Genomic DNA, 19,024 nt, shown 5'->3' with positions numbered 1-19,024 from the left:
CATTCACACACACATTCACACACTAGACCATTAAAAGAAAAAAAAAACTTATTTGCACAAAGTATTAACACCAATTGCCCTGATTTAATTACAAATCCACTATAAATAAATGGGATCCCACAGGAACTCAACACCTCCCCACTGCAACTGTTGCTAGCACTGCAACCAAATTACACAATCCTATACACAGAAAATCCTTACATCACGAACAATTATACAAAGCACAACACCTAGTATTAGCTCCGACTCAGGAATTGCGCCATACCCAACTATAATATTGTTGGGTATGGGGTGGTTAAAAAGCATGAGAAGAAGAAAATAGAATAAGTATCATATAAATAAATTACACATAAATATACTTAGTAAAAAGTATACATGACCTAAAACATTCATTTTGCACCTTAAACCTGTACTGAAAGGTCTGTATGGCAATCAAATCTTCTCTAACGAGTCTCTGTTTGAACACTGCTGAGATAAATGCACATAGTAGAAGCAATAATCGTGATATTCTCACGTGATAAAGCTACAGTTCTTCAGCTGCTGCATTGCTTATCATGACTTTGTAGCATCCCACAAGCACATTTGCGCATAACCACAGTTCTGCATCAGAACAAGAGAGAAACGATGAGCCTCGCTACTACTTCCAATATATACTATTCCTTCTATCTCCTGGTTCCAAATAGAGTCTGTTTTGAAAGGTCACTGTCCCTTTGATAAGTTACAGCCAGGGCTTAAATAAATGTGGGACCATAAAAGTACTGACACCATCAAGGATCAGTGGGTTTCTAGTTGGGCCATCTGCAGTTTTATTTACACAGTGGAAGATGAAACAGATTACAGTGGTTTCCTGCGTGGCGTTCTCACTTGGGGTTGGCTCTCACAGTGGTGTTTTTGTGTCTGCTTAGGTGTAGCAAACTTAATTAAAAACATATAGATAATATCTTATTTCATAGTGTAATCTTCACATTTTTTTTATCCAAACACAATCTCTGTTGATTCACCCATTGATTATATTCACAGTATGGCCCCTATAGCCAGTGTAGCCAAAGGTAGTGTGGCCACTATTAACTCTTCTCCAGCAGATTGTACCAAGCAGCAGGAAAAACCTGATCACTAGGTGCCCGTGAGGAGGACGTGTAGTCCTAAACAGAGGCCCACAGCACACGACCAACCCATTCATGTCTCTCATCCTTGTCCCCCAGTCTGTGACACACCCACTGAAGAGACGGTAACCATCCTATTTTGGATAGAGCAAAATGTGACTAAATAGTTTAGACCAGGAAGCAAATGTAACAGTGTAGTATTATTCCACTTGCCACAAATGTTACTGCAACCTAGCCTCACCTAACTGGCCACACCAGGGGGTGTGGCCAGTTAGGTGAGGCTGGCTGCAGTAATCGCTGCCAGTCTGCCGTAGCCGTACGACAGTGTGCTATGCGGAGTGGTGTGGGGTCAGCCCTTTGATCTGATACAACACCGTTGTGCCCATTCAGGAAATAAAGTAGCAAGGATAGATCAGAGACTCCTTGTCTTCTTAAAAACGCAACACAACGCAGAGTCGAGGAGTCTGTTTGGGCTGAACTGTTGCAGCGGGGTGAAGCAGAAACCGGTTACACAAAGTTGCAGTCTTACACGCCTCTCTGCAGCTTCGTTCCTCTTGTTATTCCCCTAAAACCATATCCCCTTAGAGACTGTGTCTGCTCTGAATGTGTGCTAAAGAGTAAAACAGTAAAATGTGAAACATTAAACATTAGGTCTCTTTCTTCTGAGTCCTTGTTAGTACAAAAACGAATAATCTCCTGTTACTGCTGCTTAATGCAATTTACCGCAACACTTGCATGCACGTACATTTCACACTTTAAAGAGGTCTCAAACAAAGACCTGCTAATTCACTTCTTATGCTTTTGGCATCCTACTTATGTTGCCAGACTTTAATCACATACAAAAAGACAAGATAAGGCAAAATGGCAATGTCCATCTCCGCCTGGTGAGGCATCTATAAACTGGTGCTCACTGCTTTGTACTTTTAATGGATTAAAGTTTAGTAGACTGCATCAGTTTGTTGGAAGATGTAATTACACACTAATCAATGTATGTTTATGGGAACAATATGACTGATTGCACCTAAATAGCATCATACCTTAAATTTATGGAGTGACCATAGATATCAGTGCTGATTTTTTCCCCCACAATTGCAAGTTTTCTTCCTTTTACAATAGAATGTCTGATATCTGAAATGAGAGCGTTCAACAGAAACAACAGAAAATTAATTCACCAATGTTGGTATCACTCTTTTTTATGTAAAAATCATTCCCATGAGTGTTATCACTCAGGCATTTTTTCCCAGAATCAGTAAACTAAAACCACAAGAGCATAGACCATTTGCTACGCTGTTTACACTGACAGAGCTGTGACAGACACGAGAGAAAACCGCTACCAGTATATATTTGTGAAAGGACTGGACAAGCTGAGGTTGTACAAAGCTAAAGGAAAATTTCATGTGCCTTCTCTTCCTCTTGCTATAATGTTTCATAACATATGTCACTCACACCTGTATCTTCATCTTCTATCAGCACAGGCTGCTTTTTCTTCGGAGCTGGCAAGAATGCAGTTATGTTTTTGAAGTATTTAAACTATTACCACGAGACACCAGGAGAGTCAAAGAGAAGCCATAAACTATGCAGATACAGATAACTCTTTCTGCCAGGTTCCTGTCACAAAGTCAAAACATCACTGATCGGTATTCTCCTGCATTTCATTCAGTCACATGATGTCATGTGACAAATTCAACATTATATAGTAATATAAGCTTTATGTCAATGAAAATATTTAAATTAACTGTGAATTCCTATGTGTGACATAATATTATTTATTATTCCTCTGTACCAAAGATTTAATCTAATATGTTGCTTTTTGAGCTGAATTCATAGAAAAAAATATTATATTCACAAATATGCACTCTTTAATGTGTAATTGAGTCTTCCAACAACTAATCTTTTTGTAAATTTAGAATTAGTGGCAGTGTTGGCCCGCAATCTTAAATGGAAAACCACCATTCTATTTGGCTTTTATGTGTGTGGCACCACACACATAAAAGTTTTGAGTTTGTGTGCCATGGAGGTCTTTTTAATTCATATCTGCACCTCCAGAAACCAAATATGAAAGATCAGGCTTGCAACTACTGTTTCTATCTGTTCTTGTTTCTAAAGTAGAATCACTGTTGCGGTCACTCTGAAGGCTCTTTAGGCTGGTTTCCAGATTTGCTTTGCATTTTTGGCTTTATGTTCATATGTAACAAGTACAAGAAAGATCGTATCCCCCTTAAACTTTAACTTCAAGTTTAATGTGTAATACATTCCTTTCTTTAATTTCGAGCCCAACACTGCTCTGAAATGAGCTTCATGACTCATCAACTTGGTTTCCTTTAAAGCCTCCTCCAGAGTAAATAGCTAAATATCTCCTTTTGTACCTTCTAACAGAAAACAGAAGAATACATTTAATTCAACATTCAAACAGGTATAGTGTTGTTTATGGGAAAAAAAACCCATTAGATATGTCATGTTTTATGATTTATAACCTGAATGAAACATAAAACTTCAAAGATAAGGACCTACATCCAGACATGCCTCATCTTGTCTTTGCTCTTGAACTGATCCTGTTCCTCATCGCTTTATCTTAGCCATTAGAGGCTTACATTTAAAATCAACAAGCTTTCTAAACTTGAAGCTGAAACTTTGATTAACGTTCACAACTGCTGCTGCTGTTAGCAGGAAAATGACAACATAGAGACCTCTCAGCTATATGAATGTGATGAGTGATGTGCAACAGTCTGAAACAGAAACTGAATGAGAAAGATCTTGTTAGAAATGTAAAAAAGAGAGGGTTGTTTAGATATCACAGGGAAACTGACATCTATCTCAACAAATGCAATCTAAACCTGGGACAGCAACAAAGAGACATAAAAGAAAATTAAAGTTTTATATAATACAAACAAGGAAATGATTTACAACCAATACAGGGAATGAATCCCCTTCTCTAATAAGCATCCATTACTTTAGAGAAAAAAATCATTATTTATCATGGCAGTGAGATCAATATCAGTAAATCAGTATTTATCACATTTCTGTAACTCCTTGTATGTTAGTGTTAGCCAGTCCTCCGTGTCTCAAAATGCTGCTGCACGACTTTTAACTAGAACACAGAAGAAAGAGCATGTTACTCATGATTTATCCTCACAGCAATGGCCAGCTTTCCATTTTAGAGTTCATTATAAAATTATTTTCTTTGTTTTAAAGTGTATAAATAGCGTTGCCCCCATCCTACCTCTTTGAGCTGCTGCACTTCCACTCTCCTTTCCAATTGCTCAGATCAGCTGACCAGCTGTGGATGTGCCAAGCAGACAGGGCTTTTGCTGTATAGCAGCTCCCCAATTCATTTCCATTTCACATTAGACAGACCTCTTCATTTTCAATTTTTAGATTTGCTTTTAAGAGCCATTCTGGCATTTATATTAGATTATTCTCAACCATTCCAAAAATTCTTAAAATCTCACATTAATATTGCAACACTTAAGATACTTAAGATAATTTTACAGTTAAATTTTGTGGCTCGTGGTCCAGAAAGTACTTAAATGTTTTGACGTCCCTGACTTTGGATTTCTTACACAAATTAGTTACTCCAAAAACACAATGAGTAACGATTTTTTTATACTGTTTGCTGTAATACTGTTTTTATCAATAGATAATACAACATGGCACAGAGCAGGTAAACCCAAGCTGACATATATCCACATATCGCTCTTCACAATCAAAACATCTGGATAATCCTTAGCCTTGCAACTTTCAGTGTTTATTTAAATGGGATTAACCTGCAAGTGATGCATGTGTAAATCTCACTCCAACAAGTGCATCTAAAAGTGTTGAGGGAGGGGAGCCACATGTAATGAATGTAATAATCCAACTATATAATGAGAAACAGCAATAATAAAACACAGTTGTTACCTTGCTCAGTCGTGGATCTAGAAAATTTTCCAGGTGAGGGGGCAAGACGTCTAGACAGGGTGGCACATACCTCTTCAGTGAGGTATGTGAAAATCCCCTATATGTAAATGGAGTCAACAAAGTACCCACAAAAACACTATTTCTTGAATCATCTAAGAAATGGTCTGTATTTGTATAGCGCTTTACTAGTCCCTAAAGCGCTTTACACATTCAGTTATCCACCCATTCACACACTGGTGATGGCAAGCGACATGTAGCCACAGCTGCCCTGGGGCGCACTGACAGAGGCGAGGCTGCCGAACACTGGCGCCACTGGGCCCTCTGACCACCACCAGTAGGCAACAGGTGAAGTGTCTTGCCCAAGGACACAACGACCGAGACTGTCCAAGCCGAGGCCACCGGCAACCTTCCGATTACAAGGCAAACTCCCAACTCTTGAGCCACGATCGCCCAAAGGTTACAAGCGGCATTTGTACAAACAAGCAATTAGTTATTAACACCCAAACACTTTTCTGACTGAAATGAGTAGTAGCAACAGTGCTGTATAAATAAAAATGAATTGAATTGAATAGCAATAAATAGTAACTTCATTGTCTTCATGAGTAGATTTAAGCTAAATGCTAACTGTGGTGTGACAATATGCCCACAACCAGCTGGCCAAGTTCAATGCCCTATCGTGTAGTTATAAGTGTAGTGCAGTGTAGAGAAGCTCTTCCTCAACCATGATTTGATCAAAAATTTTGGCCAGTTAGCTTTCCTGTCCCCTGATGTCAAAACAGACAAACCAACCGACAGACAAATGGGCACCAGACTTAAAAGATACCTCAGCTGCACTTCTTCAACGATAAGGCTGAAACGCTGCTGTGTGAGATAAATTTAGAATGTTTGATATCTTTTCCAGATCTTACAGGATAGAAATGCATGTGTGTCACCTGACTCATTGTGAATTAGCCCCAGAGGTTCAAGCGTGCATACCACAGTTTGTTTTGTAGTACTGTGTTACTATTGTCATTCCATCAGTGCAGTACTGGCTGCTCTGATGCAATGATAACACAATCTCCCCATCAGAGGCAGCATAGTAACAGCAAACAGAAAGAGCTCCAGCACCACATGAAAAGAGATAAATGCAAGCCTAAGCTTGCCTGTTATGTAAGACTGAGATAGTTGATAGTGGGAATCTATACTGGTACTTCACACTTTTATACTGTACTCTGGGAACTTTGCCAGGTCTATGTGACCTTTTAAGGTGCATCTATTAATTGATCTTAATAGATGCATGAAGTTTCTTGTTATAGCGTTTTTGTTATAGACACAGACAGTACCTGAAAAAAAATATATAGCTTCCTGTACAAAATGCCTTAAAATGGCATGAACACATATGAATTCCTAATGAGTTCATAGTGTCATTGCTGGTTTCACATCTTGTTGAACACAACATAATGTGCAGTTTGAAAAAGAGGATTCCAGTAAGAATAAAATAGTCGACATAGTATGAAGCAGGGTATGCTTTAGGGTGTGGCTATTTTTGATGGACAATCCGCTGCTGCATGAGCATGCAGTGTTCCTTGGTTTCTCAGTCAGATCCACCTCTCACGCATCACATCCAGCTTTCGAGACGTCAAGGTGGAAATGACCAGAATGCTCAACTTGGTTGACATCACACTGGCTATTTTCATTGTTTAAATTCAGTCCATGTCACTCATCTGGATGTACAATATCATATTTTGCAAAATCTTCAACGATTTTTTTCTTTTTCATTATAATACCATGTGTTATACCTGCAGCACAAAATGTCTTGTCGCAGTGTAAAAGTGACAAAATATATGTCTTTAAATAGTAGCAATTAGTGGCAATCATTGCAGGAAATACTTAAAGGTTAAAAGGTAAATGATTGATATTTGAGCTGAAAATATCGACTATATATATACTAGTTACCTAAAGAGTGTCCCTACACACACACACACACACACACACACACACACACACACACACACACACACACAAATAACGATTCTGCACTTTGTTGTTTTTGGTTTCCAGTTCTGGCATGAAACAACCTGGAGGTGCTCCATGCTCAAAGGGGGAAAAACATGTATGGGAACGTTAAGTTCTCTCTCTCATCTTTGCTGTGAGATTCATATCTACTTCTATGACTGTCGTATGTGTGTTACACAACTAACTCAGCTTGTGCCTCAGGCTCATTATTAAATCACTCCATGTAAAGGACAAGGGGTCAAACAACTCCTGTCGTTTTTAATATATTTATATTTAATATATTTTTTGTTGTATTATGTACAATGCTGTACAAAAGTATCCCCCCCCCCCTTCTTGATATAATGCAGATAAAATGATAAAATGTCATTTTTAAATTATTATTTCATTTATGTTTCAGTGGTGAGGCTTCCCAGGAGTGGCCAGCTTATCAAAATTACTGACACTGACAAAATCCAGTGCTGATCAAAAAGAACACCAAGACATATCTCACATTTGTCAAACAAACAAACAAAAAAAACCCTTCTTCATCTTGATGTTCCTCAAGACCTTTGGGAAAATATTCTGTGCAGTGCAAAACAAAAATTGAATTTTTTGGAAGCTTTGAGTCCTATTACATCTGGCTTAAGAACATCACACCAACACGCAAACATGGTGCTGGTAGTGTGATGGTGTGGGGTTACTTTATTGCTTTAGGACCTGAATGACTTGCTCTATCAGTGATTGGAAACACATCAGCAAGTCTACCTCTTATTAACTTCAAAAAGCAGTGTTAAGGACTGTAACAGTGTGTGCAGAAACTTGAAAATGTCTTTATATAAATAAATAAATGTGTAGCAGTTTTGTTGAAAGATTTTGTTCATCAAAACTAAGGAATGTTGAAGTGTGATAGGGTATGAGTACTCTCATTAGAATGAGGTATCTGAGCAGCCAACCAATGCATGATCCGCATCAGTGCTTCGAGACTAGCAAGTGTCACATGTCTTATATCGCAATAATCAGCATACCATGAAAACGTGATTTGTAGAAAATAATGGACAGAGTCAAATGACACACCACACCGATAACTTGACAACCATCAGCGTACTACAGAAGTGGCATTACGGGAATGTTTAAATGCTTACAGCACGCTACTTAAATATGACACTATCCTATTGACATTCCAAACGCAACCTTACACAACGTTAATTTGTATTGATGTGAAACAGTAACATCAGTGATAATGTGAAAGGAAAAATAAAGACACAGTCAGCGCGACTGGCACAGAGAACAAATATCCTATTCAAAGTCAATGTCGTTTTTTTTTTTGTTTGTTTATTTAATTTTTACACAGTGCAAACAACAAGAAAATGCTGCTAAATGTTCACTGGTAACATTTGAGTCAACTGAGCATGGAAAATGTGAAGGGATGTGAATGGGTGAATGATAAGTATACAAAGATAAGTAAAGGACTGATAATAATGACTGGTGTTTCCATCCGGCAGCCTGCATGGTGTAAAATGTGTTTTGTTTCATGTAAAAACATTTGCCCTTACTGATGAACTCATCTAAAATTACAACCTGACTCTGTAGTACACCTCAGCTCTACATCTTACAAGCTTGTGTTTGTTTTAAGTACCAGCAACTTCATTTTCAGTGTAACAGTCAGTTGACATTTCCTGATAACTGTTTTCTAAGAAACAGTGTGTGCCCATATGGGGTTTATGGTTACAAGGACGGTGAAAGTTTACAAGGACCTCTGAAAGTAACAGGGAAAAAAACCTACATTATTTCTCCTAACAGCTGTCTGTGAAAAAGAGACATGTCACTTTTGGTCTCACACATTTCTGCTGTAAACTTATGCACATTACTTGGTGTAAAATTATACTAGCGCAGGAAAGGAGTGGAAAACAGCTTTCACATTTCTTATAAAAGATCATTATGCATTATGCCTCATAAGAATCAAAAGGTCAAAAGGTTTTATTTCAGACTCCTGGTACTTAGATGAAATGCAAAGACAAAAAAGCCACCTACACACAAGGAAGACACGGGAAACCTAGTCAGACAAGGAAGTGCCTCCAGTGACTCCTTAGCATTGGATTTTTTTTAAACTGTAAGGAAGGTAAATCTGTCACAAACTGTCACTCTCTGCAGTGGATTCAAGAAGAAGGGTATTTGTAAGTATGTTAGAAGTTAGGGTGATGTGTCTTTACATGAAGTTTCAGAAATGTTGGCAAAAAGTACATACTTTTACCATGAGGCACTTTCATGACCTCAGCACTTTTTCACAGATTTTGTCAACAGAGTCACGCATCAGTACTACATCAGGGCTGCAGGCAGGTCGACCAGCTCTCATATTAGCCCCACTCATCAACTCTAGATGGACTGAGTGGTTATCAAATGTGTAGAGATTAAAATGTTGAATGCTTTTAACTGACTCTGTGATTTGCAGCCCTGCTTAGAGCTTCAGAAGTAAATTGCGAAACACCAAAAACACATCCATCAACAAAATTGAAATGAACTGTCACAGAGTGCAAGAGCATTTACCTGCAGGCTTTAATAAGTAGCTTTGAGCCTTAGGCAGCTGCCGAGTATAAGAAAATGAGCCAAACAGTTGAAAAGTGAAAAAAAGAACAAAAATAGTTTTGTGAGGCTTTTTGAACTGTATATTTTTCAATAAAGAATAATTTAAAAAAATGTTGAAAAATATAGATCACAGTTTGGCGTAAAAAAAATGTATTAAAACTACCACATGATGGCACTATGACAAAATAAAGTTACTTATTGTCGTTATTATAGTTAAACTGCAGAGGGCAACATTTCTTTCTATGCAACATAAATTCACACTAACAGCACAAAGCCCTGCAAGCAATATTCAGCTATCTGTTACAATGCAACCAGAATCTGAAGAACAAATATCCTGATGATTTTTGATTTTCTGTTCTATGATAAATTGGTGTAGCTGCCCCAAAATGGCATAACATTGTGTTTCTATTCATAGACAGGAGATCAACACTCACAAAGACCATGAAAGGCTGCATTTTCATAGGAGTCCATACGCTTGATTAGCTGATCATCAACAAGTGTGATCTCCTATATATACTGTAAGCAGGAGTATATGTAGTTTGCTGATCTGGAACATTCAGGTCTGTGTTAACACAATGCAAGACTCTTCATAGGCAGTTCACCCAAAAGAGGTTCTACAGCAGCGGTCCCCAACCCCTGGGCCTCGGACCGGTACCGGTCCGTGAGTCGTTTGGTACCAGGCCGTGAGAGTTAAGGCTGAGGTATGAAATGTATGGTTTTCAGGGTTTTTATCGGTTTTCAGCATTATTTTGTTATCGTTTTTATCGTTAACTCGGTTTTCCTGGGTCTTTTCACGTGTGTTATGAATAAATCTTCTTTTTTTCGGTACCGGTACTAGTTTTATTTTGTTGTATTTATCCGCGACACCTTAAAGGCCGGTCCGTGAAAATATTGTCGGGCATAAACCGGTCCGTGGCGCAAAAAAGGTTGGGGACCGCTGTTCTACAGGATTTAGTTTGAATGCTAAATATTAAACCTATGAGAGAGCAATTATAAAACAAGCCTGAATATATTGGACTTGTTGGAAGGGTTACCAGAAGAAAGCTTCTCTCTATTAGGAGCATGACAACATAGCATAGATTTGAAAACTTTGATTTGAATAAATCAAAAGACTTCTGGAACAGTGTTGTTTGGGGACACCAGCCACAGGACACATTGAGTCAACCATGAACTCTTCTGTATACCAGTAGAATGTGAGGCCAGGTAAAGCTTTTTTTTTCAGCAGGCAAAGTTACTGAAATAAGAAAGAATCAAAGAGTTGTAATCATCCAATCAAAGTGCAGAAGATAGCTGTGCACAAAAGAATACCTTCAAACCTTAACAAACTGAAGCAACGTAATGAATGCATTGGTACTGTATATGGAGAGAGTTCTGTAGAGCCACTTGGTTGTTGTCACCTAGAGGTGTTTGTGCGAATACTAATTGGAGGACATGAAAGAGTCCCATTGATGACGGAGCACAATAGGGAAGCAACACCAGCAAAAACAGAAGAATCCCATCATTTAATCTTTTTTTCCACATTGGACGCTGTTTGTGTGTCTCCTGCCTGCTGTCACTGTGTGGAGAACATAACCCTCACAATGCCGCCCTTGTGCCGAGGACCGTGGTGGAATAGGAAACTAGGTCCGACACAGCTTCCTCTCCCACTGCCCCCAGAGCCATGTGGGCAATAACAAAGATGGCTCAATGCGCACTATAGTGCTCTTTGGCAACGACCTTATGGGAAAGGTTAGAATACACAGGCTAACTTGTTGTCTACAGGGTTCACAGATGGCTCATCACTCGGTGCACTTTATTGTACAATATGTTTTTTGACAGCACAAGAGAATGTAAGAAAAGTGTGCAGATTTGATCAAAGTTAATACTTTTCTTTGTTTTAATGTGTAATATTAAGGTTCTCCTTCTTAAGTGTTCTTAAGAAGCAACACACAAAACTCATCTTTGTATATATTCATTGTTTCTTCAGTCATCTAAAACAGGAATTGAATAAGATTATAGATACTTTGCTATCTGGTAATTGATCAATCAAGACATTGATGGACAATTAATAAATAATTCATTTATTCATGTTCTAAAGGTAACGTCTACCACTGACAGATTTAGTATGTGTCAGCTCGAACAAATCAGATAATGGCATGTTTTACAAATCAGTGTTTGCACCTTGACCTGCAACACCAAAATGTAGAATTTTAGGTGCTAATGCTGGTTTCATTCATAGTTATAATCCTCTGAGAAAACTTTTTGTTGTTCATATTTTGTCTCACATTTAATAAAAACAAAGAAAAAAAGACTATAAATGAAAACAAACACAAAAGCTTGTGAGTATCAGATCTTTGTATGGTTACAAGAGTCCAGTTTACACACTGTCGATTACAGAGTGGACCATATGACCAGAGCGAGGGAAGAGAGGGAGTAAGAGTTAGAGACCGATGACAGCTGAACATTTGATGATTGGACAGAGAACCCAACAGAGATAAATAGTAGAGAAACAAAGTCAAGCTTTATCCAGAGAATTTTCTGATTGGACACTGAAAACATCGTGCTGGAGGATGCTGGAGGATGACCGAACGGCTGTATCTTCTCAATTACGCAGGTTTTTGTCTTTGTCTTTGCCAATTTCCGATTTAAAATTTGGGAAACATATTGGACTGTAAAATGTACCACAATTTTTCTTAACTTAAAGTTTTATTGATGATGCCAGGCCATCTGTGACAACAAAATATTATTCTGTTTTCTCATGAAACACAGGAGGAGGAAGAGTGACACCCTTCATAATGAACTGTGCAGTGATTCTTTTATTGATATCAAGGTGCTTCACCTGGTCTTCAGCTTTATATACACCGGAGAGAGCAGGTAAAATCCCATTACTCTCACATGATGGGTGATGTTTTGGCAATGGTTTGCAGTTACATATTCATGTACTGACCTGAGATTACTTTACATACTTGTTAATTTACTGCCTAACGTACGTCATGTTTAATGATGCAATCTGTGAATTTATCTGTGTAACAGAAGAAAATTTATTCATATTTGATGATGTTACCAATATTGCCCAGTATTGAACTCCTGATTGGTTTGTCTTATGTAAAATGCAAATATAGGCTAAATTTCATCTTCAGCACAGTATTTATTATGAGGAGAATATTTTTTATCAGTGCAGTGAAGTAAAGAAAAGAATATATGTTACTGTATACAATGTAGACGGCTACTTCTAGTCATAGATGGAGTGGAACTCAATCAGAGCACTTAAAGTGCATCAGGGAGAACTTGGGGGTTTAGTATCTTGCTCAAAGATACTAAACTTTCTGGTTGGTACTGACACGCTATCAATGCAAATATTTTTGCCAAAAAAAGTGTCTTGTGAAGAAAATTTTAAAGCTTTAACCTGAAAGGGTAAAAATCTAACTTTTGCACTGCAGAAAAATTACACTGCACTGCTCGGTGTAGTGCAAACAAGTTGTTCTTTTACCCAAAAAGGTTGTCACATGGGAGGTTGATGTTAGTATTCTATTTATGATGTTCGATTTTCTTTTGCCCACAGCTTCCAAGAAACTAAAGTATCTTCTTGAGCCGCCTGTGTCTGCAGACGTCACTGGTCAAAGAGGAGATAATGTCACCTTACCATGTATCCTCAGAACCAAACCCAGCCATTACAAGGTTAAATGGACAAAAATTGAACCAGAGAAGGTTGGACCAGAAAATATTATCATGATATCCAATGCACATGAATTCAAGCCATACGGCCATCTTGGACAGCGAGCTTTTCTGCGTAAGGCTCATGCCATGGACGCCTCCCTGCACCTCGGCCGTCTTGAGCTGGAAGATGAAGGCACGTATCGCTGTGAGCTGGTCAATGGCATTGAGGATGAGAGCGTCACCATTACTTTGAGGATTGAAGGTAAAATATTTTTTGTATCTGCTTTTTCAGGATATTGGTACATGTCTGATTATTCGTGTTGTATACACTAGCTAAAAAAGGCTATTTCTGGTAAAATAGTGGTTTGAGCTATTGGTAGGTCATGGGGCAAAAACACACACATGAGAATAAAAATGATTTTTTTTGTAAAGAAAATAAGGTTTACCCATGTTTTTATGGTTCAGCTTGGATATTTTTTTCTCCTGCTTATCAAGAAAAATAGTCTGAGAACCGCTGATGTGAAAGATATACAGGCTATTTTGAAATGTTGTCATAGCTTCATAGGGGCACTCATTTTGCATGGGCAGAGAAAAACCAGCACTGACAGCGGGCCTTCTCTTTGTAGGTGTGGTCTTCCCGTATCAGAGTAAAGATGGCCGTTACAGATTCAATTACCAAGAAGCAAAAGAGGCTTGTGCTGCACAAGATGGCACATTAGCCACATACAGCCAGCTTTACAGAGGTACCCCACACACTGTTCAAAGCATTTATTCCGAATCAACAAATGCTATCTACTGCTTGTCCAGCTTTATTATTTTGTCTCTTCCTGCAGCTTGGACTGAGGGTTTGGATTGGTGCAACGCAGGTTGGCTCCATGATGGCACTGTTCATTATCCGATTATTCACCCACGACCAGTTTGTGGAGGCGAGTTGCCTTCAGGCATCCGCAGTTATGGCCCAAAAGATAAAAACAATGATCGGTTTGATGCTTTTTGCTTCACTTCGCAGACATCTGGTAAGTTAGGAAACAAACTTTTCTACTCTTCCAGTTTTTTGTGTGGTTAAATATTTTTCAAATCTCAAACTGTTTGAAATATAGAATCACTGATCCAAATGCTATTATTTATTTATGTTGTAATACACTTGTTTAAAATCACAGCATCCTGCGTTTCATTTACAATCCTTCACATAAATTTCTTTTTGGGACACTGTATCTTCAGAAAGAACCAATGAGCAGAAGCCGAGAGAGTCACATAACAAGGCGTGGAAGTATTGAGAGGCTAGTGTGTGTTTGGTCTTCACATGGGAGTTCTTCAAAATAGAAAAGGAATCAAATAATACTAACTCTTTAAGAAATAATTTAAAACCAGATAAAGTACAGAATGTCACACAATAGACTGTTTATAAAAGATGGACATAGACATTGTGACCATACCCAGTGGTTTTATATCCTCATTAGCCTTTTGACTCCTGGAATGTTGGTTTTGTGAAACCTAAAACAGCCTATTTTATTTGTGAGGGTGGAGTGTGAAGTTAATTTAACTCACCAAAACTAAAAAACAAGCTTCATGTACCACACAGCAACAAGTTATATTTTGTGTAATTCAATAAAAATGACCCAAGTTGTCTATATCAACACTTAACAAAACAAGTAAATTACTAAAATAGAAAAAAAAACTGTCACTCATCTTACAGCTGTTACCAGTTGAGAAACGGCCTTGTGTGACTTTTCCAAGAAATGCAGGTTTTAGCGCTTTTAAGCTGGCTTCCTCATCCTGCCTTAGGCACTCCTGTAGGCTGTATGCACTCTTGGTTACACTCGTAATTATGAGAAAACAATTCTGAACTTCTATGAGTCAAAGTGACAAAATAAACTGACTCAACCCACAGTACTTTTGATGAATCCTTAGAAAATATAATATTTTTTGTATACAGTTATACAGTGTTTAACAAATTTATTAAACCACCAGAGAAAAAGTCATAAAAACAAGAAAATTCAAAAATCTATGCAGTGATCATTTTAAAAAAAGAGTTCCCCCTTTAGAAACCCGAGCAGTGCACCTCAAACACACCCAGATCCCAGAAAGTCACCACACTTTGGATTTCTTGGTGACGCCAGTAGAGCCATGGTCTAAAGGGTGTTGCTTCTTAATTTTTTATTGATGATTGTTTATGTTTGAGTGCAGTGATACTGAATCCAGATTCTCAGTAGAAACAATCTGCCCTTTAATACCTACCACACAAAAGCAGTATTGATAGTAGGTGCTGTTGTGACTAGTGATGGGTGAATGAAATGGCTCTTAGAGCCGGGTCTTTGAAGTGAACGATGCGAGCCGGCTCCTTATTGGGAGCCGTGGGTTTTTTTCTTTCTCTTGCCCTCTCTTTCACTTTTTTTTGCTTTACGCTGCAAGTCACCCTTGTGTTTGCGCTGAGCAGAGACGCCAAACAGGGACTTGCGTTTGCGCCCCTCTGCTCAGCGCTGAGCTGAGCTGAGGGGGCGGGGACGGTAGTTACACTCGCAACAGCAGTAGCACACAACAAGAGCAGGAGGGAAAGAAAGACAGCCGGGAGCAACAACAAGAGACAACACCGTCACATTGGAAAGGTACAGTAAAGTAAATGAGTGACACCAAGAAAAGAAGCAAAGTCTGGAACCATTTCAATCGTATTGACAAAACAAAGGCAGAGTGTAGAGTCTACAAGAAAAGGATATCATATAGAGCTCCACAAACAACATGCACAGGCACCTAAGAACTGTCCACCCATCAGTGCAATGGGAAGATAAAACGCAGTCAGTTGAGTGTGATATTAATATTTCTAAATGCCAACCTTTCCCTTAATTAAAGATCTGGGCGTTCTTTTTTTCCCCCTTTTTTCCCATATTTTAATTTATATTTTACTGTGTTGTGGTTTGCAGTGTTTTGTGTTGTTTCACTTTAAATTTGTTTAAAAGGAAAAAGCTGAAAATTTAAGTAGTTAAAAGTTGAAATGTATGAAATGTAAATAGTTGGTTTTTGTATTTTATAATTTATTTATTACATTTTATGTGGAGTGAATAAATAAAAGTATATTTACAGTGGCCCCTAGAGACAAAGCACGTACAAACTCCAAAACACAACAGAAGTGCTCCAGGATGCTAGGAGCTGTGTTGAGCTTTTGTTACCTAGTGGCTACACAAGCCAGGAAGTACCAACAATCGGATTGGGTGTGTGGTAGTAACAGGTAAATGAACTTTTTTTTTAAAATTATTTGAATATATATATATATATATGTGTGTGTGTGTGAGTGTTTGTGTATTAATATTGTGCTTTGGAGTTTGTACGTGTTTCGTCTCTAGGGGTCCCCATAAATATTTATATATAAACATACATAAAGAAAACCACGTTTTTTTACATTACTAATTCCTTTTGTGCATAATTTTATATTGTTGTTGATAATTAATTAATTAAAGCAACAAAACAACCTGAAGAGCCGGTTGGGAGCCGAAAGAGCCAGCTCTTTTTAGTGAGCCGAGCCGAAAGAGCCGGATCTCTAAAAAGAGCCGGAAATCCCATCACTTGTTGTGACATGATGGAAACATGTTCAGTGGGAAAATGCTTGTTTGTCTCTCCAGCTGGAAAGCCCTACTGATACTCCCACTCTTACTGTTGAAAATATGACAGACATGTTTGGACTTGTAAAACAACAAGGACATTTAAATAGTTGCATATTTTCTTTTTGTCAGCATTTAAATAATTACTTATTCTTTATATCTCCTACAAATGTTTCCTGCTCCCACAGGCTCCGTCTTCTACATAGCTGGGGCTTTCTCCTTCGAACAAGCCGGACACACTTGTAAAAATCAGGGAGCTGAGATGGCATTGGTCGGCCAGCTTTATGCTGCCTGGCATTTCCATAACTTTGACCAGTGCGATGCCGGTTGGTTAAAAGATGGCAGTGTTCGGTTTCCCATCAGTAACCCCAGGGAGCGCTGTGGAGGCATTCCAGAGGCAGGAGTACGGTCATTTGGATTCCCAGACAAGAACACACATGTTTATGGGGTCTATTGCTATAGGTAATCCAAAAGCACGAGCAAGAAAGACAGAGAGACCTGAGAGACCACAATACATGTGTATACAGCTTTATATACCAAAAGATTGTCCCAAATAAGAAAGTTCATATCTGAGGCTACAGACATGTTGCACTATTGTTATTTTCAACATTATAGTAAAGTAACTATGAGTGGGTATAATAATGATTAAAAATAACTAAAAGAATGAAAGTTCAAGGAAAGTTCAACAACTAGTAGATTGCAGGTAAATGTTATAAAATAATGTTTATATGCACAATCATCTATCACTAAGCCTTTAATAATAACAGCTCTGCAAACACATGATGTGTCTACTTAACATAACTCTTGCTTTTATATGAGCATACTCTAATGAGAATAAACACAAAGGATAAACTGATTTATGTGTAAATTAATGACACATAATTTAATTTGCTGAATAAAAAGATGACCTGTTATCAGTTTGGATGTTTTTGTATATTTTTTTCCTTACTTTCCAAAAATATCTCAGCTGCTGGAGCCTCTGTCCTTATTTATCATAGAGTGCCTGGATGTAGCCTAACTTTAAAATACTCATTTTTGACATGCATCTAGATGCCATCAGTCGTTGGAATATAAATGAAGAAAGGAGTAGCCTCTTTCTAAACTGCACAGATAAGGTCATGATGTCAAGTTGTTAATGATTTAAAGTAGCAGCAACCAGTTAAATTGCAGTTTACTGTTAAGTTTTCAGTTTCAGTTTAGCTGCTAGGTTTCAATGTGGGTCCAAGGGTGCAAGGGAAAGCTTCCTGCCTCAACAATGCATTGAAGGAAAATATTAAAGCAAGGAGGGACTTATTTAATGAGCCTTGCAATAGAAGTTAAAATAACAGGAATTATACATTTTTACACATATTTATGAAAAATATATAAAATAAAATAAAATATAGCAGTGATCTGCTTTCCTATTAAATCTCTAATGAGTACCGAGACAACCTGGTAGCTTTATGCATTTGTCTACATGAAATTTCTCTGATTTCAGGGTTGGTACTTTCCCTCATCTAAAGAAATACCAAAATTAAAGGGAATCACTGATGTCCCCTTCAAGAAAACGTTAACATAGTTTCCACATGGTGTTTAAATCAGTTAGACATGTTAGAAAACAAAACAAACTGCATCTGATTAAATCTGGAGCTAGTGTGACTCACGCTTTAATGTGACCTTATCTACATGTAAACTGTATCTATACATTCTTAAGTGATATAAAAAGAAATTTCCAAAGAAGTTCCCACCTCTTCCTCTTATCTCTGCCTTCAAGCAAGAAAACAACAACAGATGAACCAGTCCTGTGAACACAGAAGAAAAGGAAGAGCCCAAACAAAAGGGTTACTCCAGGACAGTCCCACTGTCCTGGAGTAACCCTTTTGGCCCACAACATATTACCCACAACATAATCGTGTTTCACCTTTATTAAAGGTGGCCCACAACATATTACTCCATATTGTTTGGATCAATGGATAAATTTGTCATCAGTGGGCAATCAGTGGGCAATCCTATGGCTACAAATGAGAGAAACTTAAATATTCACACTGTTTTTGAGACATAACGTCTTTAGCAATAAACCACTTGACAACAACGCTGATCATGTTTGGGGTTTTTTTTTTTGTTGCTTTTTTATGTTCACTGTATTTAATGTTGTGGTTAGTTTCGTTTGCTATTATAACTAATATTACATGGAAGATATTTCTCAGTTGCAAGATTCTTCAAATTCAAATATTGTATCGCAAAATATACAGTTGACTC

The 19,024-nt window shown here is 38.0% G+C and overlaps 1 protein-coding gene across 1 annotated transcript; it reads left to right on the top strand.

Moving 5' to 3' along the window:
• Positions 1-11,981: 11,981 nt before the first annotated feature.
• Positions 11,982-17,873, top strand: hapln2 (hyaluronan and proteoglycan link protein 2). Its single transcript, XM_004560109.3, has 6 exons — positions 11,982-12,150; positions 12,306-12,410; positions 13,099-13,455; positions 13,820-13,936; positions 14,027-14,209; positions 16,975-17,873. Exons 1-6 carry the CDS (start codon positions 12,117-12,119, stop codon positions 17,250-17,252), a joined length of 1,074 nt encoding a protein of 357 aa, XP_004560166.2. The 5' UTR covers positions 11,982-12,116; the 3' UTR covers positions 17,253-17,873.
• The last annotated feature ends 1,151 nt before the right edge of the window (positions 17,874-19,024 follow it).

This window comes from Maylandia zebra, linkage group LG11 (assembly GCF_041146795.1).
Source record: "Maylandia zebra isolate NMK-2024a linkage group LG11, Mzebra_GT3a, whole genome shotgun sequence".
NCBI lineage: Eukaryota > Metazoa > Chordata > Actinopteri > Cichliformes > Cichlidae > Maylandia > Maylandia zebra.
This window is presented reverse-complemented; position numbering and strand designations above follow the sequence as displayed.